Source organism: Macaca fascicularis, chromosome 7 (assembly GCF_037993035.2).
Source record: "Macaca fascicularis isolate 582-1 chromosome 7, T2T-MFA8v1.1".
NCBI lineage: Eukaryota > Metazoa > Chordata > Mammalia > Primates > Cercopithecidae > Macaca > Macaca fascicularis.
In genome coordinates, this window is record NC_088381.1 from 25,477,551 (window position 1) to 25,503,111 (window position 25,561).

Sequence of the window (25,561 nt, forward strand, 5' to 3'; positions counted from 1 at the left end):
CATCAGCCGATGGTCTGTAAACTTTGGCTTCCTCACCTGCAAGTGCGTAACTCTAAGTATCAAAAACAATGGAGCACTGTTCCCAAACCACTGATTGTCTGTAAAAATGTTTTCTACAGTTTATATAGAAATGATAATAATCGTAAAATACATGGAGGAAAAGGAGGACCTTATAGTGAAGTTATATTTAAATACTGCTTTTTAAAAAAAGTTTTGAGATTGTCCTATTTTCTGTGTGTGGTAAAATGTCTTTTCTGTTATGAAGTAACGGCAAACATGGATACTAGGTAGTATACCAGGTAGTATCTAGGATACGAGGTAGTATACCAGGTAGTATCTAGGATACGAGGTAGTATACCAGGTAGTATCTAGGATACGAGGTAGTATACCAGGTAGTATCTAGGATACGAGGTAGTATACTAGGTAGTATTTAAATGGCTCTATGTGGCAAAACATAAGTTAGCAACCCTATGTCTATCTCCAAATGATTTTTGATATGCTCTGGGAATCACTGTAAGGGAGTCTGTAGATTTCCTTTGTGAACTGAAAATACATGTACAAAGTGAGCTATTATTACTGTAGTCTCCCAAAGTGCCATTGCTTGTGTAGTGATGAAAATATCATCCAGCTGGTCCTAAAGATTCCTGAAGAACCCCCACCAAAAAAAAATGCTTTTTCCTGGGAATCTAACTGGGACAGGCCTCTCACAGAGAGACACGTCAGGGTCTGCCTCTGGGTTAAGCCCCAGACTTCTTTTTAAGAAGAGGAATTTTATCTTACAAGACTTTTGCTTTTTAGTGGGAAAAGTGAATAGCATGGTAGGATTCTGTCTTTATAGAGACTAAGGAACCTCTCTAGCTTAAGAGTAAGTGATGAGAAGGAGGAATGCGGTTTGCTGCAGGAAAGCAGGGATAAGAAAAGTGAGGATCTAGTGCAAATTTGGGAACCTGTGTGGGGCTGGTGGAGCTGGAAATGGCCAAAAGGGGCAACACAGTAGTGTTTGTATGTGGGCTGGGAGAGCCCAGGACTTCTATGATGATAAATAGTGCTGAAATTATCCCAGGGAGCCTGGTCAGCTTCTTGAGTTGATCACGTTTTAAATTTCTTTTTTTCATTTTGCATAGAAGTACTTCATAAGTCAGATATGAAAACTAAATTCATCCATATCCTAATTTAGCCACAATCCTTATTCACATTTTAGAGACAAAAACCACCTCAGGCTGCTTTTTCCCCTATAAATAATTGCTTTTCCAAACAAAAATAACATAATATTGTGCATACGGTTTTCTACCTGCTTTTTTTTTAACTTAAAAAAATCTCCATATCACTGAATACACGATGTTACTTTAAAACGGCTATATAGTACCATTGTGCAAATGTGGCATAATTTAACAAATCGGAGAGGGGGGATTTAGATTCCTACACACACATACAATAGGACAGTGATAGCCACTGTTGCTAAATCCTTCCATACAAAATGCTAATTGCAGACGCCAGATAGCGGGTATATAGGTGTCTGTTGTAACATTCTTCCAACTTTTTAGCATGATTGCAATTTTTCATAGAAAGATTTGGCTGAAGAAGTTTTTTTTGACATATCCTCTCACAGATCCCAATCTAATTATCTCAGAATCAGCTCCCAGAGGTAGCATTGCCGGGCTCGCGGCTGCCTGTTTTCCGTCTGAAAGGCGGGCCAGGGATGAGTTTCCCGGATGAGCTCCTGCTGCGTGGGCTCCCCGCGGGCAGGCGCAGCGCCCCCTCGGTGCGGCGGAGGGAGCTGCAGGCCGCCGGGTCCGCGGCCGCCTCGGGCTGTGCCCCTCTAGAGAAGCCCGGCTGGCGGCGGGAAGAGCGTCTGGTCCGCGCTTTCGCATGGTCTCCCTGAAAAAGACCAGCGGAGCACCCGGCTGCCAGGCGCGCAGCATCAAAGCTGCGGGCGCCCCGAGAAGAAAAGGGCCAGTGTGCATTCCCTGAAACTCCAAAGCCCTTCTCCAGGCACAGCGACTCAGGGGGAGAGGAGAGGGGGCTGGAACTGCGCTTTCACAGTGTGGGCAGTCAGGCCCCGGGTGCTCCGTCGGGACAATAGGGCCTCAGTGCTGGATACTAGGCGGCCCGGGGGCCTGGTGGGAGCATAAAGGGAAGCTGTGTCTCCGCAGCACTCAAGTTCACCTTTGTCTTCGGAGTCCAAGTCAAAGAAGGCTAAAGAAGGAGCCTGCAGGCTCTCCTCCCTCGTCATGGGTCTGTTTGATAGGAAGGGCCAAGTTCTTTCCCCAAGATGCTGGGAATTCAGATGAAAATAGAAATGGGCTTGCCTGCTAGCTGGGACAGCGGTCAGTGTTATGTCGAAAGTTGTGTCCTCTGGCCAGGACCTACGAGGAGGGGGACGCCAGTACAAATTACTGGAGCCAGCGGTCCGGAAGGCGCCTGTGCACACGTGTTGTATAGCAATGTGAACTTGCCCTGGTTGGGGAGAAGTAGCGGGTGGGAGGTGGGCAAGTTTCTTCCCACCAACTATCTGCTGTCCAGACTCGGCTACTGCCTCTTCCCCAGAGAGAGAGGCCGCCCTGTATTCTAGCAGATAGCAGCGGCCCACTGACCAGTGGTGGAAGGTGACAGGCTACGGTCCTTACACTTGGCCTTGGCCAAGTTTTCTCCTGGAGTTGACACAAGATCGGCTGGCCGGGGTCAGGTCTCTATTGCCACTTAAGGGAAAACAAAACCTGGCTCTTGGCTGAATTGCCTAAATAATTCCAACGGCTTGCACCAGACAGAGGAGTAGCTGTGATGAAAAGCAATTCACAGCAGCTGCCCCGCAACACACGCACATCCACACAACCCAGTTGTACATCAATTTCCTAATCCTACTCTTTGTTGTAGAGGGTCAAGATAGTTAAAACAACAACAACAAACAACTAAATCAAACACGCAAACTTTTTTTTTCAACTTTTCTTTTAGGTTCAGGAGTACATGTGCAGGTTTGTTATATAGGGAAATTGCTTGTCACGGGGTTTGGTGTACTGATTATTTCATCACCTTGGTAAAAAGCATAGTACCCAATAGATAGTTTTTTTAAAAATTCTCTTCCCCTTCCCACCCTCCACCCTCACGCAGGCCCTGGTGTCTTTTGTTTCCTTCTTTATGGCCATGTGTACTCAATGTTTAGCTCCCACTTACAAGTGAGAACATGCAGTATTTGGTTTTCTGTTCCTGCGTTGGTTCTTTTAGAATTTATGGCCTTCAGCTTTGTCCGTGCTGCTGCAAAGGACATGATCTCGTTCTTTTTTATGGCTCTGTAGTTCATAGTGTATATATACCACATTTTCTCCATCCAGTCCACCATTGATGGGCATTTAGGTTGATTCCATGACTTTGCTATTGAACACACAAACTTTGAACTCTTGATCTGAGTTTTGTTCTGACTTTACCACTTACTATGACTTTGGACAACTAACTTAACCTCATTCAATTGCGTTAGTTTATGAAACAGGCATATGAAATCTGCTTTATAGAGTTGCTGTGACAATCAAAAGAGAAAGCATACGTGAACATTCCTAGCATGGTAGTAAGCTTTCAAACAAAGGTACCTATTTATTTGTTTTTCAGATAAAGGTATCTTTTATTTGTTTTAAAATTTTTGATTATTCCTAATATTGTTCCAAATGGATTTGAGGCTACTTACACAAACACAGAGAGTACGATGATGTAATAAATGAATACTTTCAAGTTTTGTTCTCTATACTTCTGAGTTCTTTTCATTATTTACAACAAGAATGTGTTATTCATCCATTAACTTACGAAATAAATGAATGTAAGAAGCAACTGATGGGAAAAAACAAGAAGGAACTTAAGATGAAAGCAGTGGTGATAGTAAATAAAGTGTTTCGCAGAAGGGCAAGTAAACTTTCTAAAAGTTTAGGCTGTCAATTTAATTCTGAGCTCCCAAGCAAACATGTCAAACAGGGGAACATGACCAGTTTCACAATTCATGCTGTTCACTGATGAAACCAAACCTGTTTCTCAGGGTCACAAGCTATTTCTTTGGAAATCTCTCTTGAAAGTTTTTGTGAAAATAAACACTGCAAGAGAGATTAATTTAAGCAGTTAATTGAGGAGAACCCCAGAGAGAAAGTCTTGGGTAAAATACCTGTGCTCAATGCCTTTAGGTGAAGGTGGAGGGTGGAGATTTAGGACGTAGTAGCTCTATTCATCTGCTCACACTACCATGACAAAGTGACACAGACTGGGTGGCTTTAACCACAGAAATTCATTTTCTCACTGTTCTGGAGGCTGGAGTCCAAGATCAAGGTGCCAGGGTTGGTTCCTGGTGAGGCCTCTCTTCCTGGCTTGCAGATGCGCCTTCTGGCTGTGTCCTCATATGACCTTTCTTCTGAGCATGCTTAGACGGAGAGAATTCTGGTGCCTCCCTCTCTTATAAGGACACTGGTCCTGTCATATTAGGGCCCCATCCTTATGACCTCATTTAATCTTAATTATCTCCTTGGGCCTATTTCCAAATGCAGTTACATTGGAGGTGGGAGCTTAAACATATGAACGGAGGCAGGGGACACAATTTAGTCCGTAACAGGAGCCAAAGTGGGTATGGGGGAGTGTCACTAGAACATAGGGAAGGAAAGAAGTCCACACCTGCCATGAGGACCTTATTTCCTCAGGACACAGCCTAATTCTACCTGGTAAAGAATGTGGAGAGCTAAGAGGCTCTTTGTCACAGGGTGAAACTTGGGCAGTCTGACAAGGGGCCAACATGTGGCATCACTGCATGTCAACGTGAGGACCCTTCTGACCAAATCCCTGGTTCGGAAGCAAATGACCTCTGTGACCTCGGGCCACTCACTTAAATGCTCACGGCCTCAGTTTCCTTATCTGTAAAATGGGACTGATAATACCTACCTAGTTTACCTGAGAAGGTAGAAAATTGAGCTACAGTGAGGAGTAGCAGTAGTGAGAAGTAATTCGCAATCTCTCCTGGCCCACCCACCCCAATTGTACATAAATGTTGTATATAAATATCATGTACAACAAATAAAATGAAATGGTGGATGTCAAAAGTGCTGGGTAGACTAGAAGCTGCCATGTAAACTAGATGTAAAGAATATCTTCAACAATGCCACCCATGACAGCAGTAGAAGCTACACGCTCAGCATCTTGTCAGTTCCACACCCTCCTTGACTGTGGGTGTGAGAGGCGTTGCCTGGCCAAGGTCAGTGCTCATCACAGCTGTGGCAATGGGAGGCCCCCCAAGAGGACTGTGATCTCTGTGATCTCTGGGTTGAAAAGAGACTTTCTTCCCCTCCATGCAATAACAGGCCCAACGACTTCTACCTCTGCTCGTAGTCTCTTCCTCTCTACCCTCCAATCTCCCTCATAAACTGAGACGTTGGGAAGGCAAGAGCAGATGGAGGTGGAACCTCACATCTTCTTGAACCAGATCAGATCCGAAGCCAGGCACATCCCCTTTTGTCTATCATGGCTGTGAATGAATGATCAGATGTGTAGTGAGACTTTGAGGTCTGTCCAGCCACGGGGATAGAAGCTCCTCAAGGACCAGAGTTGCCGTCTCTGCTCTGGCCCGGGGTGTAGCATAGAGGCTCGGGCACAACAGGGCTCAGCATACATCTGAGGATGTGTGAGCAAGTGAGTGAATGTCACCTACGAAGCGCCCCAGGTCCTTGACGTCTTGGTTTTAGTGACTCTTCTCTGGAGAGCCAGGTGATAAAAGGAGAATGAGAAGGGAATTGCCATTTCTGCCTATGCCTTGGGAGAAGTTCTCTGAGCCTTGATTTTCTCTTCTGTGAAAAGGGGGTAACACAGTTCGCAGAGGGAGTTTGAGCATTCAGTGAGAGGATGCATGTGAAACATCAACTACAGGGCCTGGTACATGGCCGTTCTCATGTCATTGCAAGGCTTGCCCTCTCCATGTGCCACCTTGGTGCCTTGTACATGTTTCTACAGTGGCATTTCTTCTATACAATTCTGAAAATCACCCTTTATTGAATGTCTATCACGTGCCAGACACTGTTTTAAGTGCTGTGCATTCTTTCACTTGATCCTCACAACTCTATATTATGATGCCTATTTTACAGACAAGGAAGCTGATGCTCACGGCAAGTTGAATAACTCATTCAAGATGAGATTGCACCCCAAGAATGTCTTGCCTGCAGGTAAGAGTCTATGTATATGCTCTTACCCTCTTTGTGAACGACTTCCCAACCATTCTGCCGTAATATATATAAAATATAAAATATTTAGTATAACATAAATATAAAAATAAATAAAGTAAATTTGTTTGTTTAGATCTCCTTCTCCAATCTTCAGTTGTAAGCATTTTAAGAGCCGACACCTCTTTTCTCCGGTACCCAGGAGACTATCTGGCACATCATAGGCATACAGTTAAGTAGCCACCATTTATTGGACACGCTATGTGCTAAACATGTCACAGACACTGTCTCACGTATTAGAAATCGTTATGTCCATTTGTCAGATGAGAAAACTAAACCCAGAGAGGTTTTGTCACATGTCCACGATCAGTGTTAAGTCTGTCCTAGATCTGCCTGACTGCAGAGTGCCTGTGCACTTAACTGTAAGATCCACTGCCCACCTTCCACCCAAATAAGCATTATTGATCCCTTTGGAATGTAACTCTACATGGGCGGAAGTGGAAAATACATATGTTTAAGAGAATAAAAGCTCTCTCATTTGTGTTTATACACATGCACACATACAGATGTATTTCCATACACATGTCTATTGTTGGGATGTGCATAGATGGGCTCTGGAAGGCTGCATCTCTAGCTGCCTTTGGGGAACGAAGCAGAGAAGCAGGAAAGGGATTTGCTTTTCATTGTACATCTTTTGGTATCTTTGGAATTATGAACCATGTGTAGATATTGTCTATTCAAGAACAATAAAAAATTTTCAAAAGACTGCTCTGTGTTTGTTGGAAAAGATACTGGATCCAAGAGACTCGGGTTCTGATCTTGTCTCTGCCACTGGATACATTTGAAGAATGATCAGATTTATTTTCAGTTTCTTTATCCATAAAATGGGTATAATAATCACTTCCCTTACCTCCCTCACAGGGCCACCTGAGATCATTTACACAAAAGCATTTTTCAAGGTGTGAACAGCCTTGCACATGGAATACATTATTGTACTATAGTTGGATCATTATGGTCAACTCCTTGCTCCACCCACTCTGGCAGCCTGAGGACCTCGTAAAGAGCCGCATGGCTTTGAGCAAGATAATGGGCGTTTCCAGGTTAGAAAACAGGTTTGGAGGCTTTTCAGACATCTGCAGACAGAGGGCCGTGGAGCACCAGTGTTACATCTTTTGACACAGTGTTTGTATTTCCTCTTCCATCACCATCACACACCTACAAAGAGCAGTCTCTCTCTTCTTGAGATTTAAGAACATTCTGGTCAGAAGATGGCCAGAGTGGGGGCAGCTCCTTTCCAACAATTGGAGATAAACATGGTGAGGATGGGAGACATGTGCTGGTGGTTGGTGGTGCTGCCAATTGCTGATTTTTGCTTGGGAGAAGGAAGATTCTAGGTGCAGAGAAAGCGCAGCATCTGCGGTATCATGGGGTGGTAAAGTTTAGCAATATCTGCCTCAAGAGTTCTATGACCTCAACTCAGCAAGCACAGCTATTTTAGCCAGAAACAAAGCTTCTCTTAGAGAATGTGTTTTGCAAAAGTAGAACTGGGCCTTGGAAGGAGCCCGAGGGGAATTCTAGTTTCTGAGTCTCAGGATGGAGGGACAAGAGCACAGCCTGGGGATTGGTGGATCTGGAATCCCAGCCCTAATACGCCTCCACAAAGCTAAGTGGCCTTGGCCAGATTCTTTCACTTCCCTGGGCCTCAGTTTCCCCATCTGTAAATGAGGGGCTTGGACTGAATCATCTTTACGATTCCCTCCATATTAAAGATCCTCTAACCTGGGAACTCTGTGTTGGGGAAACACGCTGCCTGCCCTGTGTCTCTATTTGACAGACTTGGGGAGTGTGCTGTGTTTTCTTACCCCTGTCATTGTATCCGGAGGCCATAGCTGGGAGAGTGTCTGTTCTGAGACACCAACACCCCAGCAGGAGAAAGTGCTCCTGACCTGCCTTTGCACCGGGAAACCTTGGTCCTTGATTCTAACACTGCCCTACTGGAGTTTGGGTAACAGAAAGACCGTGTGTGTGTGTGTGTGTGTGTGTGTGTGTGTGTGTGTATTTATATGTGTGAGTAGGAGGGGCCAGGTAATTGGAAATGTGTACTTATTTTCCTGAATTATACACTTTTCTCCTAGAAACAAGGGGGATTCAACAACAGTTTCAATGTATGAAGCTGAAACGCATTTGTAGCAGCATAGTTTCCTCTAACTGTGGGTTTTCCCTATCGTTTCAGCTCCAACGTGAGTTATGGTTAAGGGTTTCTAGGACTTAGTTTGGGAATATAATGAGCACTTTAATATGGCTACTCTGGAATAACGTTCTATGTTTCAAGCAATTTAGGAACTCTCACTGCACAGCCATGTGTGAGATGGGGCAGCCTGCGTGTCTGTCAACTCTGCCAGGGCACCTAACTCAACCCTGGCCCAGAATCAGCATTAACCAACACGGATTCGATTAAAATGTAATAGAGGGTCCACGGATTGTGGCTTAGTAAGTCTCCCTATGTCTTTGAACAGTAGAGGGACCTTAAGAAGGGAGCTGCTTCTTTGTAGCCAGGGGCTTTGTGTTCCATGCTCTCCAGAATTACAGGAGCTGCTCAGGCATTTCCAAGCCCCTGTCCGGTGATTCTCCTGAGGAACTTGGTTCCAGGGCAGCCATTCCCTGAGAGGTGGCTGGAGTATCCTGCAGAGGCTTTCTTGTGTCTGCTTCAGGGATGCTACTCAGCAGGGCAGGCAGCTGGACTCCATGTCACCGTGTCTTACTCAGTCCCTGCCACCTTTGCTTGATTCAGTTGTGTGATGGGGCCAGACCAGCGAATTCCTTTGGCCTCCTGTTCACACTTGAGTTGTGCTTTTCTTAGAGTGTTCACTGAGCAGCCCTTGCCAGAGGTGCCTCCTTGCCCTTTTGCTCCTCACACGCCTGCCCACATGATGGGAGGAAACAAGTGGGAGACATGGGAGGAGGTACTGGCACGTCATCAGAAGCTCCAGGTCAAACTCTCTTCATTCTCTTCCCCAGGTGGTTGAAAAAAACACTTTTTTAAAATAAGGCCTATTGTATCAGGAAGACCTGGATGTCTCTGGCTAAGCCAACTCTGGAACATTAGAGAATGTATAAACATGTGCCAGAAACAGAAGTCAAGAGCATTTGATAACTCACCATATGAACACATGCCCACCTGCTTGGGGCCCTGAACCTATATGAGACTAATGCAGTCTACCAGGGTTGAGTTAGTGCAGGGCCTCTCAACCTCTGCACTGTCGATATTTCAGGCCAGATACTTCTTTCTTGTGGGGTGGGGTCGCTCTCTTGTGTACTGTAAGGTGCTTAGCAGTATCTCTGGTCTTGACCTGCTAGACGACAGTAGCCCCTTCTTCAGTTGTGACAATCAAAACTGTTTCCAGACATTGCCAAATGTCCCCTGGGGGCGAAATTGCCCCTGGTTGAGAATCTCCGAGTTACAGCAGTCCAGGCATTCCTTATGTGTCTCATCCTCCTGGACCTTCAGAGTTCATGCAACATAGATTTTGTTGCACATTACATGAAAAACTAGTTCCCCAGGATGTTCATAGTTCCTGCACAGAAAAAGTGCTCTGTGACTAAATTTGGAGAACTGTGTGTGTCATGGTCCAACATGTTGAGGAAATGCAGCCTGATATATAATAAATCTTTCCTTCATGGAGAGTCAAAATACATTAGGATATTGGAGGCTGTAGAATGTCTGACAGTAAGGAAACCTGTTCAACACTGCCTAACCCAGATTTAGCTTTTTCTTGGCCAAAAATGACTCCAGAGATTCCTCTCTTAAAAGCCAGGCACCCCAAACCATTTGAGCCAAGCTCTCTCAATCCCAAGTCCAAAATTTCCAAGGATAAAACCCATTGGCCCAGCATAGATCAACTGTTTCAGGATTTCCAGACTAATCAATGGTTTCAGGGTCATTTAATTGCCTGCTCCTGTTGCAATTAAGAGATTATATTGCTGGTGGGTGTGTGAGGCATAAGTGTTGTTCCCCGAAGAATGGCTGTACTAACCAGACAAAACAGCAGATGCCTAGTTGACAGTACTTTAGTACTGATTTCCTTTCAAAGTTCTTTTTTCTTTCTTTATGCTTTTTTTCTAAATGCCTGAGCAGCTTCATCATCTTGATTCGTGTTCGAATTTCTTGGAAGCTGGTGGCAACTAACCTAAATTGCTGCAAAAGTTACAAGGACATGGAAACATTTTTTAAATTCTGGAATTAAAAGAGACAGCTTGTTTTGTCAATATTTCCACAGACTAGGCCACTGCAGGGGCCACTGCAGCTGGCCAGGGTGAAGTTGGCTGTGCATACAGGTCCAGAGTTTTCACTATGTTGTATTCCAGGTAGTTGCCCCTTTGCTACCGTTTATAGGTTTGCTACCATGAACTGGCAGGTGAAAAATAGTGTTTGAAGAGGCGAAGCAGCCCTGAGCAGACCAGGAGCACCATGATCAGCTTACTCAATTTCTATTCCGAGCAAGGAATGTCATTACTTTAAATACTGTGTTCTGGTTGCTAAGGAAACCAAATAAGTGGGTTGCTAACACAATCTTAGAACTTTCTATGAAGATTAAAGCACTTTGCTCTAGCTAAAGAGCAGATGGGAGAGTCATAGATGGAACCCATATTTCTCACTACGTGGGGGAGGGTTAGGCCGGGGAAAAGATGAAGAGTTTTTCATTTGTGAGAAGAAGATAAAATTTGTAGCTCTTGGCTATTTAACAAATAGTCGTTATTTGCTAAATCAATCAAGATAGGGGTTTAAATCTGGCTTCCAGTTCCATTTCCACTACTAATTTTTTTGTTGTCAATGTATTGAAGTGAGTGCAAAGTCTGGGAAGTCAGTTATGGGATAGAAAATAGTTGCGTTTTAGTTGGCCCATTCCTTTTGGTCATTCTTATAAAATATTTTAAGTACATAAAAAGCTCTACACAATTAAGGAAAAGTCGTGTTGATTAAAGCACAGCATAGGCTAAAAAAATGCAAAGTGGTCAGTCTTGCTTTGTTACTTTCATAGCCTCTCTACTTTCTGCATACCTGCATACCGCGCACCTGCGCCACTCTGCTTTCTCCGGCCTCCAGTTCAAATTTTAGCAGGGGTTGGAGCAGTAAGAACTAAGGTGATCAGCTTAATTGCCATGACCCATTCTGGGGACAGGACCCTTCCAGGCCACCCTGAGGGTGCTGGCAGTCTTTGGCTATGGTAGCCTTAGGAAAGTGCCCAGCTCACATCCAACTCATGACCATCCTTGACCAAAAAATGGCCTCACCATTTCTCTAAAGAGCCAAGTTATGATTCACCCAGTACATCCCCTGATAGAAGAGGAAATCAAGAACCAGAGATTCCAGGGGCTTGCCCAATATTAGAGAATAGAGAAACAAGAATTCAGGCCTTCCCAAACCCCAGTACTGTCAAAGCATCCAGGATTGCTTCTGGTGGTGCTCCTCCTATGCATCTGCATGTCTTCTACCCCTGGGCAGAGCTTGGTATGTTTTTTAATGTGTAAAACCACAATAAATGTATCATCTCTAGAGATAAAAGAACTGGGGGTGGGAATCACATGAGTGTAAAATGTTGGACATCATCTCAATTTTAGAGGTTGGCAAACCATTTCTGTAAAGGGCCAGAGAATAAATATCTCAGGCTTTGCAGGCCGTATAAATCTCTCACCTCTGCATCGTAGCACTGAAGCAACCATGGACAATATGTAAATAATGTGTGGCTGTGTTCTAACAAAACTTTATTGACAAAAAGAGGCTGCTGGGCAGAGTTGGCCCACAGGCTATAAGGCAATAGTTTGCTGATCACCTTATCTAGAAGATTACATCATTTAATTGGTACACTTTATTAGGAAAAGAGAAAATTAAGAAAATGGTTTTATCTTTCTTGGTCATCATGGTGTTTTGAGTATTTGTAAAATAGGAACACAGTAATTTCTTACCTTTCTAATTACAGATGTTACAGGATTTGTTAGAAGTTCACCATTTTCCTTACAATATTGGCTTTAAGAAGGGGGAAGCAAGGAAAAGGAACAATGAGAGGGATGATGACCTCTAATATTTCTGTGATTGAGAAGCCAATATTTTAAAAGTTTTCCCTCTTTTTATCCAGAGCTAACAAACATTAACTGCTTTAATTTCAATTCATTACTCCATTCTCAAGCTGAGGGTTTACAAGGGAATGAAATTCTCTAACTCAGTTAAACAGAGAGAAGACTGAGAAGTGAAGGGTGAAAACAATTACCTGGAGAAATCTGCACAAGGAAGTAGGAACTGCCTTACTCACATCACTCATCTCCTGGTAGATGAGGATGCAACTGACACTGCCTCCCATCAGAGGCCTACCATGGGAATGCTGTGGCTATTATCTGCTCCCTCTGGGTAATTCAAAGCCATGGCTAGATGAAGCACTCATTCCTTCCACAGAAACCTATTACGCCAGCCTCCAAAACCATAGCTCACCAGATCACAATTCCATTCTTTGGTTGGTTCCTCAGCAATTACACGAAGAACATCATGCTCAGCCAGAAGCTCCAAATTTCACGCAGCTCATTATCTTATTTGCTCCGATCCTCTGCTTCCAACTGAAACCTTAGATACAGGTACAGCCAGTTTATAGTCGCACAATTATCCAACCCATTTCTGCAAGAGTAAGGGTCACCTTGCTTGCCACATGGTTGCCAAATAATTACTCAAAGTGTCAAAATGGAAGGAGTGGGAAGGGAGAAATACAGAGATTGAGACTGGGTCCAGAACTGAAACACCTCCCATTTCCCAAACCATATTTGGCTCTGCAACCACAAGGCTGCCACTGATGCCTAACACATAAGCCAAGTGTAATATTTCATGACAATAACATCAGAAGAACCCAAACTAAGCCAAAAGTACTGACTGAATTGCTAATCTAGAAATTTCACGTGACCTATTCACCATGTCTAAATGTTCTTTCTAAAATGAAATGACACACATAGGCACGGTTCCCAGTTCTGAGCTTAGACTCAGCTAAGCACCTTTAATGGCAATGCCCATAGTTCAGGTTACTTCTCCTTCGCCTTTTCCTGCTTTAAAAAAAGTATTAATATTACATGTAGCTTTTGACTGTTTTCAGGTGTGACGTACACCCTCTTCTGGTCAGTTAGGAGAAAAACTGATCACTATCGGGAAAAAATTAGGGAGTGGTACACGTACTGGTTAAAAAGGAAGTATCTGATAACAACTGATGAGGCATCCTCCTTTTCTTTGTGATCACCAAAAAATTCATTTATGAAAATTAGTATCATTACTATTTTCTGGCAGATTACTGTACTTTTTCAGATTCCCTACATTTCACTGTGACACAGTGACAAGGTCTGGGGCTACTTAGGGAAAGAGCGATGAGGTAAGGCCCAATAACTTCAGTCCCCAAGGCCATCTTCAGTCCTCCTGCTCCACATTCCTGAAGACACCTGAAGGTGAAGGAAGCATGTTTGCTTTGCACACCCTAGGCACTTTGCGCCAAGACATAACAAAGTACAGTGACTGGGGCATGGGCTTTCGCATGGGCTGGGTTAACATCTCCATGACTCTTCCATCATCTGAAAACTGAGAAATAGTAACCAGAATCTACTTCACAGGATTGTTGTAAGGATTAGATGAGTTAATACTGGGAAAAGACAGTGCCCAGCACAGGGGAACTAATATAAAAAGGTGAAGGAATCTACAGAAGCCTTCTCCTAACATCAGGATGGTTTCTGGCTAAACGCCTGGGCCCGTGCCACAGATCACACCGACCACCCCAGATGGAGATTTTTATTCTTAACTCCTTCGTGCCGATTTTAAAGCCTTTTCTGGCAACCCCATGTGACCACCAATCAATACTTGAGCTGGACTCTTTTTTCTGTCTTCCACATGTGGGGAAAGTCATGAACTCTTTAAGTATCTCTTCTGAAAGGACAGATTTCATTTCAATAATCATTTTATTAGTACAGAAGAATCCCCACTAGTATTTACATAGTGCAAAAAAGCTGTTATTACCCCCCAAATGTGATATAACAATTATCCTTCATAGAGCAAAAGATGAAAATCCCTTCATGTTATAACTCACACTAATTTTGCTAGTTTTTTATTAGAGCATTACAATTAAGACATTAAATTATAAACTTATGTGGTATATTTAGAAATTAAATTATAAAATAATACAAATACTTTCAAGGTGTGATGTGCCAACAAAGTTTAAATTTTTCTCATTAGGATTCAGATTTCAGATTAAGCAAACAGTTTGGTTGATTCTGTGATGTATGTAAAGGTTGGAAGGGATGAGGGAGGAGGAAGATGTCTGTAAATAAATTATTTCACACAATTTTTTTAAATCAAAAAAAGATAAACATTTTTAAATGGGTTAATGTTCTAACCTGTTGGCCCAACATACAGAAAATACATGACAAGGGTGTTTTTTTAAGCAAACAGCAGCTTTACAAACAGTAATACTTCTTTATACATATATTAAAGTAACAATATGTTAAGATTGAACAGTTGTATGTTAAAGAGTTGAAAATGAATGTAGCATTCACTACTCATTTGCACATTTCAATTCCCACCCCTCCCTCCTCCCCCAGCTTATTTAGAAATCAGACAAGTACATATTTGGATATTAATTTCTCAGTATTTAAACTATGTGAATTCCTTTTGACTAATTCTTTTCGAAATACTGGAATCATATAAAATACCATCTCTGCAAAAACAACCTCCAGTCAAAGCCAGTAAAAACTTCTCAATGTATAACACACATTACTTTTCCATGTTTAGTCAAAAGAAATATATTACATCATTTACAAACATATTTAAACCAAAAATTAAGCTAATATGAACATTTGTCTTTTGAGAAGTAATCTTCACAGCAAACAAACCTACTGAAGCAGAAATCTAACTTTGGAAGTGTAATTCATATTTTAGTTAATATACTTATATACGGAAATAGAAATCTATTATTAATTATTGCCAGTAAAACCACCTCTACACATTAAGAAAAAGAATCACTATGTTTTTTTATTTCTTGTGATGATGAACCCTTACTCTTTCCACTGGATCTCTTTATAGGTCTTCAAAGAGCCAAGCACGCCCACTTCAAAAAATACATAAAAACTTAACTGATTTTCACAACTCCTCCAAAGTCTGTAATTCAATATTCCAAAATTTAAAGGAAACAAGTTACAAAGACGTGATTAATATTTATTTAAGCATGCTCTCAAAATGGTAACATTGCCTTTACTAATTCTTGGGTTGTCCTCTCAAGGTGACCTGTCTCATAAAAAGGCGATGGTGCCTTGGATTTGCTGGCAGAAGAGGTACTGCATATGCGAGAGCATTTACCGAACATAGAAATAAACACTTCTGAAGTCCATAGCAAAATTAAAAGTTACCAGTGTTCTGAAGATTTCCTCAACTTCTCTTTTGATACAAATGTCAAAAATCTAAAACGACAATTCATGTTCAGAAGAGATATAAAATATAAGAAACCTGTGAAAAGCCATCATCTCAAGGTCAAGAGTTATCTGAATCACTGACATCGAGCAAAGGAAATTTACACCATAAAAAGTATGAAAGTTTTGAAATTCACTTTTAAGACTGTCAGTAGTTCAAAACCTCTATCATTTCTTTAAATCAATGAACACTTCCAAATGTGTAGAGACAGTAAGATCTGCCACGTATAAATCCATGAGTACTATTTCAGAGGCTTCATTCCTTACCTGCTGTGTTCCTTTAAGTATTGGATATTTAGTGCCTAGGAAGTCTATACTGGAGAACAGTTTAGACAGGACAGTATAATAATGTCCCCTTTTAGCACAATAATAAAGTTGATTGACTAACATTTTCTACACAGCAATGCTCCTAAACTTTCACAATTCACAAATACTAAATCACCAACCAAGAATCCAATCTCTCCAGTAATTAAATGCCAGCATTATAAAACATGAAAACTAGCACAGTAGTCCCAATGAGTTCAGTAAAGAATCTGCCCAATTCTTCTCTCCTGCCTCTGTGAGGCAAAGCCCTGCCCCAGATAATCAGGGCAGGGAAAATACCCCTTCCTTCTCAGTTGTGTGCCTGCTTATGGAAGCTTGTAAGTGGGAAACTGGCATACACACACACACACACACGTGTGCATGGGGGGGTGGGGGGGCAGTTGGGGGTGGTGGGGAGTTGGATGGAAGACACAAAAAATACAGTTTGTCATTCTTCCACCATTACATAAACTTGTAAAGTCACTAAAGTCCAGGTGGTGACTGACTAGCAAATAAAACATTTAGCTCATTTATTGTCTCCTAAGCAGGTATACAAACTCCTAGAGAAGGGCAGAGATAAATAATAGTGAATAGACAATTAATACCTACATATCTGTATACTCTAAATCATCTAATAGTTTCAGCACAATTAGAACAACTTTCTCTTATCTTCTAAAACTTCCTCATCTAAGCCTTGATTATCAGGATACATGTCACAAGTTGTGCAAAGTTCCTTTCCCTGACCTCCTGACAGTAACTACGGTCATTGCTATGTGGAAGGTGCTCAAGGCTAGGTGCAAAATAGGTATCTTTTAAAAGGTGAAACGGTTTTGCACTCAGGACAAGTTTGGATACTCAATCAAATCCATATCTCAAATCAAGAGTCCTGAACCAGAAGCATGCAAGAGAACACACCAGTATAAGACTTTGTTTCTGAAGAGTTTACATGTAAGTGCAGCAGTCATACAATCGGTTACAGTTATTCACCTGTCAAAATGTGCCTAACTTTTGTAAATAAGTCTATGTACAAGAGCATTCCTGAGGTAAGTAAGAAGCAAATATGAGAGAACCTGGAGGTCCTATCACGGGTGACTGTTCACTATTATAGACAGCATCTATCACTTTCCACAAATGAGGCTAGCTAGCTATAATCTAAGATGGTGGCTCCACTGCTAGCCGAAGTTTTGAAGACTCTGTTTTAGCCCATCCCAACATTAATTAATTACAATAATCAGTGACTTCTGACTAAACATTTGTGGACCACATAAAAGTTGCATCGATTTTTTAAACATACAACACTGGTGGACTTAGTTACCCTCAGCCTTTTATTTAGTTTTCTGACTCCACCCCCAGTTCTTTTTTAAAGAAGCCCAAACAACTTTTTGGTCAAATGAGAGTAGAGGAGGTGGAATCCTGAGGCAAACACTGATAACTGCTTCTATCCTGAGAACCTTGTTCTTTAATTTTCAAAATAACTTTAAGTAAGCATTTGAAATTTATTTTCTTTAAGATCTGGTCTTCTTTTTATCATTATTTTTGATTACAAAATAAGCTGAAACAGATCTGAATTTTCCACACAGTTCTTAGAAAGAAAGACACCTGGATGCTAATCAAAAGCTAAGCTACAGATCATAACAAAACAAGTAAAAGCTACAAAAATATTTGTTGGGAATTAAATACGTATATTAAATACTGGACAGTGCAAAATGTTGAGATGAAGCATAAATGGTAATGGCTGCAACCCTTCCACAGCTGGAGATAGAGAGCCGACATTTCCTGAGTTATGTAGTTTGGGTTGTGTAATTAGAATCAGAGTGCTCTTTGTTGAGCGAGCTGCAGTTGCTGGACTTCTGCTGCCCAGGACTGGCCTGCTGGTCAGCAGTCCATGCCTCACTGTCCATCCCTGGCTCCAGCACCTCGGGCGTCTCTGCTTCCTCTTCTCCACTTTGCTCTACATTGTCTTCCTCAGAACCATTAAGGGTTTTTCCAAGCTGAAGGGTTTCCATAGTTCTCTGGGTCTCTGAGACCCAAGACTCAATTCGACTATTGAGCTGCACTTCTACAGATATGGGTTCATGAGTGTAATCTTCCTCCTCCTCCTCATCTTCATCATCTTCTTCTTCAAGCATGCCAGGTACAAGAGTGCTGGTGGTGCTGGTGATGGAGGAATTCAAAAGGTCTCGGCAACTGCCATCCAAAGAGCCAGTCTCTGTACTCTGCTGTGAGGCCCATTCCAGGTCATCTGGCTTCACTTCCTCTTTATCACTTGCTGTGGATTTCCCAGCACTTGTAGCTGAGGTAGTACTGCCTGTAGCCACTAATGATGGCTGCTTACCAATAGGGGGTGTGTCAAATGGAAGTTTACTGGGTTTTTCAGAAGTGCTGTGCTTACAGGATACCTCTTTCTCATTTTCTGATGTTTCCAGTCCATCTGAAGTTTCCACCATGTTTCTCCAATTTGTTTCTACAAATATCAAGCAGATTTTTTAAAACGTTCTGGAACATTGTTTCAAAATCATGCAACTCTTTAAAAACCCCCAAATAAGAAAGAACAACAAAATATATAAATTTGTTGGCTTAGAAACTGGAAAAACTACAAATTTAGTTTGTTTAGTACTAGTTTGAGAGAGAGAGAGAGAGAGAGAGAGAGAGAGAAAGTGTGTGTGCGCACGCGTGTGTGTGTGTGTGTGTGTGTGTGTGTGTATTTCAGATGGAGTCTTGCTCTTTTAGGCTGGAATGCAGCAGCATGATTTTGGCTCACTGCAGCCTTGACCTCCTGGGCTCAAGCTATCCTCCTATCCTGAGCTCCCCAAATGCTGGGATTACAGGTGAGCCACTGTGCCCAACCTAATTTAAATGCTATAAAGGGAAAATAATTCCCAAAAATGTACATTCAAAATAAAGAAACAGGGAGGTAAAAATAAGTATATTAATGCTTCAGAATGCAAGAGATCTTATACCAATAGGAGCTCACTGGTACTCATAAATAAAATCCACACATTCATGAAAATCAATGAACTGCCTAACTTTTTTGTGGCCTAGAGGTGTACTGGGCTCAAGGACCCACAACCCAAGAGATAGAAGAGCCAAGATGTCCAGCAACAATAGTTCTGATTTCATGTGTTTGTACCATGCTCACTCAGCAAGTTATTTAAATTATCTTTTGGCCTGTAATGGGACATGTGTTTCCAATTATAAGCAAAGAATCCATCTATGCATTTCTAACATCTGTGAAAGGTTGTTTTATAACATATATATATAGCTTGGCTTACAAAGTGATTTTGGAAGACAAAAAAAGTATTATATACTAGAGTGGTGACAAACTAAATTATTTCTCATGATAGGAAATCAGTTGAAGGCAAAAAACATACCAATAATCCTTCTATCATATTGACATTACAGCTACTATTTGCAGTTTATAGGTGTCAGTTGTAGCAAACCTATTCACACTAATATGTTCACTATGGTTACCATCTATGGACGATATATTGATACAGAGCGTATTTTGGGCACTTCAAGTCAGGATACATTCTCTGGGAAAAAATTTCTTTCCTGAAGCTTCTTTAGCATAGAATGAGTCCTTTCCACTCTAATTTCTACCTCATGAAAAAACAAAGAAAGAAAGAAACAAACAAACAACACCTCCTTCTATATTCTCATTCTCAGCTAATGACATTATCATTTACACGATCTCAAAGCAGAAGAAACCTTATAGTAACCCTTGGTTCTACTTTTCTCTCCTATTAATATTATATCCCTTTAGTCCACTGAATTCACCACTATACCATGACACTGGTAGCTCAAAAACTACTAAATCTGTTTACTACTGCCTTAGCTCAGGCCTTCTTTTTCTTGCTGTTCATTTGTAGTATCTTCCTAACCAGTTTTGTGAATTGATTATATCATTGTCTAACTGGCTTTTTATCACCCTAGGATAGAATCCAAAATCCTTGGCGTGGCACAGCAAAGGCCTCCATGATCTGGCCCTTATCTATCACTCTGGTCCTATTTCATTCTGACCCTGAACCATGGGCCACACGCTCCCTGCTCAGTGTCATTTAAATTCTCACTGTTCCCTAAAGTTGGAACATAAGCTATACTCTTTCTGTAGATGTGTTTTCCTCCTTTCCCCTTCAGACTCCCATTCATCTTAAACTACTCTTAAATGTTAGTTCCCTCATGAAGTTTTTCCTGACTCCTGAGACAGGCAATCGCTAACCTGAACTCCCACAGCACTTTTTACATATACAGTCAAAAGCTCTCGTTTTGTGTTTGCTGTTTCACCTTCCTCATCCCTCCTCACTTCCACTCCAGCTCATCTCTGTGTCCCTATGACTGGCATATAGTAAGTGCTAGAAAAAAAACAAAAACAAACAAACAAAAAAAAACCAAACAAAAAGTCTAGTAAGTGAAAATGTTCCTACATATATTTAATTACATATAAAAAAAAACTCCGAAAGGCATAAAATGTCTTAAAATTTTAGATGCACATTAACATTTCCTTTCAACAGTTTTTTTTCTAAAGAGAAATCCAAGACCCCGAGATTAACTGATAACACCTAAAACCTTTAGGCAGAATATAGAAAAACCAAGGCTTCAATCTTTGAACACTTTGAATCTGGTGCTTTTTGAAAACATCACCTCCATCTCTGAGACCTTCTTTTTATACTACCTGTGTTTATTTGTGCCCGTATGAATATTATTTGTTACTCTGTCATCTGTCCAAACCCACAGCTTTATAGGTTTCTCTTATGGCTTGCCTTTGAGATGTGGCATTTCACTATATAGGGAGCATCGCGCTCATTTACAATGTTAGCACTTTCCCTTTATCTTCTTAATTTTCAACTAGTATCACTCCTGCAAAAGAAACATGTCTGCCTCTAAACCAGTATCACCTGCCCCTGGCCAATAGTTTCCTAAGGGCCCACAACAACTTGTAAATTGCCTCTGCTCTGAAGCTTTATTGAAAGCATTCCAAACATCTAACTACAATCACAGACAGGGAGGCCAGGAAGGGGAGTATGGGAAGAAAATGAGGACTCACTCTTTTTACATGTTAAATTTTAGGTGGCAACAAGCTATTTGATAACCTCCCAGAGAAAAGAAAAAAAGAATGAACAAAGAGTCAAATGAAAGAAGGTGGCTATACTATTTAAATTTTAAGAAAGGAAGAACAAAGAAAGTTACATAGGGAAAACAAATCATAAACTAAACCAAGAAAGAGAATTAAAGAGCTCAAAGTATTATAGACTATAAGGCAAAGAAACAACTGAGATGTAGACTTCAATAAACAAATGTTAAACATTAAGTACTATTTTTTAGTCTGTATCTCTTTTTGATTACAATCAGACTTTACTTAAGGCAAATATCATGTCTAGGTTTTACAAGCTTAGAGTGAAAAACATTCAGGTCTGTAGTTTACTTAGTAAATACAACATTAAAATTTTTTTTTAAATTTTTTTCTTTTTAAGATTAGTGCAGTAGTGAGAAGCGGGGAAAGAGCAGAACAAAGGAGATCAATCTATAACTGACTGTGAACAAATTAGATAACTCACTACCTTCAGACCAGCCCTTAGGAAATATAAAATTTTAGTAACTGAGCATAAAGTATTGGAACAAAACTTCCTAGTGTTTACTTAGTGACAGGTCACAAGTACGGTGTGTTTTGCTTTTTAAAGCCCCCGAGGCTTTTTTAAAAATTTGGAACTGTGATTAAATTCCAGTGTCTCATAAGAAGTCTCAGTCCCAAATATTCTCCTGATTTTTAATGAACATGTTTAATGCAATGTTTTAAACCAAATTTCGAGCAACATTTGACTAATCAAGAATAAAGATAGAAACAAAAGGCAGAATAGAAATCATCTCATAGTTTAGGTTATTTAAAATAGTATTCAACAACTTACCATATTCCTTTTCATTTACTTCAGAGATGGGTTCAGAAATGACACTGCAGAAAGAAATGGCACTTGCTGCAGAGGGGTTCCGAGAATGTCCCATGTGGTGTGGCACCTTCTTCACATTCTTCAAGGCTTCCTCAGCCTGCTCCTGTTCCATTGCTGCAACCATATCTTTATATGCTTTCCTGGCTTCCTCAGTGAGTTCTACTAACTTATTAAACAGGCTCTGAAAAGAAAGAGTATTTTGATTAATCCATTTTTTGTTATACTTTTTATTCCTATTATGGATAATAAGTATCTCTACTGTTTGTTTCAGGGTCAGACACACTTTCAATGGGGATAAAATCCAAATGGTATGCAAACCACAGAACCTTATGAAATTACTCTATAACTTACGTTTACTGTTTAATTCTCACAAGTCTGAGGAAATTTCTTGATTCCAACACTAGCCACTAAATGTGATATATTAAAAGTTCTTACGACATTCAACAAGTACACTCTTCCTTTAGTGTCTGCCACTACAGAGGGTACAAAGATGACTGAACATCAACTCTACTCTCAAGGAACCTTTTATGTGGCTGGAAAAAGATGGTAAGAGACACCTATAATCCAAGGCATAATACCTTAAATGCCTTGAGAGGTGTAAAGTGTTACGGCTTTTAGATGAGACATCAACTCTAAACTGCTGGGCATCACTGAGGAAGTCATGAAGGGAAGATGACATCAGCATTGGCCTGGAAAACGGTACAATTTTGAGGGGTGAAATTAGGGCCTTCAAAGCCAAATATGCAAAATCATTAATAAAGCTACAGACATAAGAAAAGTATAAGGCTTGTTAGGGGAGCAGTAAAGAATCTTATCTGGGTTACAATATAAGGGAATGAGTGTATTCTGAGTGATGTTCAGGAATGTAGAAGGAGATGGCAATCTCTATAGGAATTAAATTTTCCTGTATTGTTTATTTTTTGGAAGAACTAGATGACAAAAGTAAGCTGGTGATAATATGGATAGCTAGGACCTTGAAGATGATGAAAAGATAACACAAGATAGAAAAGCATGACTACTGGGCCAAATGCAAATTAGAATATAGAGCCTGGAAGTAGAATACGGAGCTAAAAAAACCCGGAAGTTCTTTCATTGCTGAAACAAAAATAGGAACAAAATAAATAATTTCCGTGAAGTGGTAGGTATACTGAGCATACTCACATTTAATGAGATGGCAAAATTCGGCTAGGCATAGTGGCTCACGCCTGTAATCCCAGCACTTTGGAAGGCCGAGGTGGGTGGATCACCTGAAGATAGGAGTTCGAGACCAGCCCTGACCAACAAAGAGAAACCCTATCTCTACTAAAACTACAAAATTAGCCAGGCATGGTGGTGCATGCCTGTAATCCCAGCTACTCGGGAGGCTGAGGCAGGAGAATCACTTGAACCCAGGAGGCAGAGGTTGCGGTGAGCCGAGATCATGCCATTGCACTCCAGCCTGGGCAACAAGAGTGAAACTCCACCTCAAAAAAAATTAATAAGATGGCAAAATTCATATAGCATTAAAGTTGTACTTCAATAACTATGATACCTAATAATGTCCAAAGATTTAAGTTTCCACAGCCACCAGAAGGCCAATCTATATGACTTTTAGTTATGCCATAATTCTACAGCATCCCACTCCTGTTAAATGACCAATTTAGTATCACAATGCAACATACAACATTAAGTAAAGAATTTCAAAGAATTAAACATAACCTGGACATTTTTGAGAATCTGTTTAATTTTATAGTAAGTATAAACCTTGAGATGAAAGCATGGCAAAAAGTGCTACATTGCTGTAGAATAATACGTCTCTGAAAATTCATCTCAAGAAGGAAAAATATAAGTAGCTTCCTTTATCCAGCTGCACTTTAAACCGTTTAAAATAGCAGGTATAATATAGGATGCTGCTAATTGTATTAATTTTGAAGAGTGGTGGGTGTTACCTACTGGTAGTGTAAAAAAATATATTCAGGATTTATTATTTTTAAAAAGGAAGACAGATTCTGTTAAAAAAAATGACAGCCCCTATGTGGTTACATGTAACAGGCTTGACAAATATTTGCAGTGTTTAATAAACCATGCATTGAAGTGAAAACAGTAAAAAGAAAATATGCAAATGGATATGTGAGTTTAACATTGGTTTTACAATATAAAAAAAGAAATAAATTGTTAGGAATAAAAGAATATAAGGAAAGAGAAGAAAAACTGAAGAGAGATGCTAAGATCAAGGAATAAAAGCCTTGAATGTGAGGGTAAAGAATGGAAGCTTAATTCAAAGATTAGTTGTATAAGATGGTAAAAGTAACAGGTGCACTACCATTCACTGTGAATAGACATACTTGATAATATACCAAGCTGGTCTGGAACTCCTGGGGTCAAGCGCTCCTCCCACCTCAGCCTCCCAAGTGACTGGGCTAACAGGCAAGAAATTCTCACATATAGTCTAGCATAGTGGGCAGATATACATCTATCTCACAATTTCATTCAACAAACATTTATTGCCTGCTTATACTCAAGTAATGTGAAAGGTGTCAGGAATATAAAGACAAAGGAAGGGGGCTGTCACCAAGGAATTCACAGTTAAACGGAAAGAAACATACATAACCTACAGCAAGGCAGTGTGTTATGCTAAACGTGACAAAAGCATGGGCTATTGTGGGAGCACAAATATTATTTATATGCTCATAGAGCAGGTGGGTAGAGAATTTCATGGGTGGTGGGAAAGAAACAGAATGGACAGGGGAATGTAGGATATGCAAACATGGTGACTGGATAGACACACAAAAATAGTGTGGTTGGCAAAAACAGTCTGTCAATGATATCACAAAGTACTTTAGAATCACCTTCGTAAAAAAACAGTCTTAAACACTACAGTTGATGAGCATTATGCTAAATTAACAACCATTATATTATCAGCTCCTATAGATAAAGATCAATATTAGCAGATTGCCAGAGAGATGATAGTTGATAGTATCATGGGTACAACTATTGTGACAATTGGTTTAGAAATTCCATTTTCTAAAGGAAAATCCCTTCCAATTAAAGGATTCTTTTGTCTCCTGATTCCTAGTAGCACAAAATATACCCATCTAGAGACTGAAGAAATTATATTACATAATATCAGGTATCTTTAACCGGCAGTAAAATAAATTACCAAGTACTATGCAGTTGAGCCCGGAAGAAAAAAACCACTTTGGCAGAAATAGGAACTAAAACCTTTTCAAAATGCTTTAGGATTCATCTACATAAATCTTTTCCACCACTAAAAAAGGAAATGTAATACTCAAAAAATTTCCACTCATTCTTTGAGGGTTGTCAACTCACTCCTTCAAATGCTTAAACATAACACTGGCATATGTCAATTGAAAAATGTGCTATCTGGGGGATGTGCTGGAGAGCAAGAGTGTGTGTCTTCTAAATTCTTACCTCAGCACCAAAGTAGTTGAAGATTCCCACTACGCTAACAGGAACCAGCTTGTTCACACAGCGTCCTAGTGCTTTCCTTCCAAGGGCAAACACAAAAGGAATTTCTTGTTCCCGAGCCATGGCTATAACATTATAGAGGGCCTCATCTAGACCACCTGAGAAAATCAACACACACAAAGGCTTTTAGTTGTTGCCTACATGGAGCTAATTGCACACCTGACAGCTAAAGCATAAAACATTGCAGCAAAGAAT

General features: G+C 40.7%; 1 protein-coding gene across 3 annotated transcripts in view; it reads right to left on the reverse strand.

Moving 5' to 3' along the window:
• Positions 1-14,131: 14,131 nt before the first annotated feature.
• Positions 14,132-25,561, reverse strand: part of SECISBP2L (SECIS binding protein 2 like) — a 98,445-nt gene continuing 87,015 nt past the window's right edge. For all 3 annotated transcript variants that reach the window (XM_005559502.4, XM_065547916.1, XM_005559501.3), the window contains 3 exons: positions 25,310-25,464; positions 21,860-22,079; positions 14,132-18,420 (listed from right to left, as the gene is read on the reverse strand). In XM_005559502.4, coding sequence (XP_005559559.1) covers positions 17,738-18,420; positions 21,860-22,079; positions 25,310-25,464 — 1,058 coding nt within the window. In that variant the 3' untranslated portion in view covers positions 14,132-17,737. The remainder of the gene's footprint in view (positions 18,421-21,859; positions 22,080-25,309; positions 25,465-25,561) is intronic.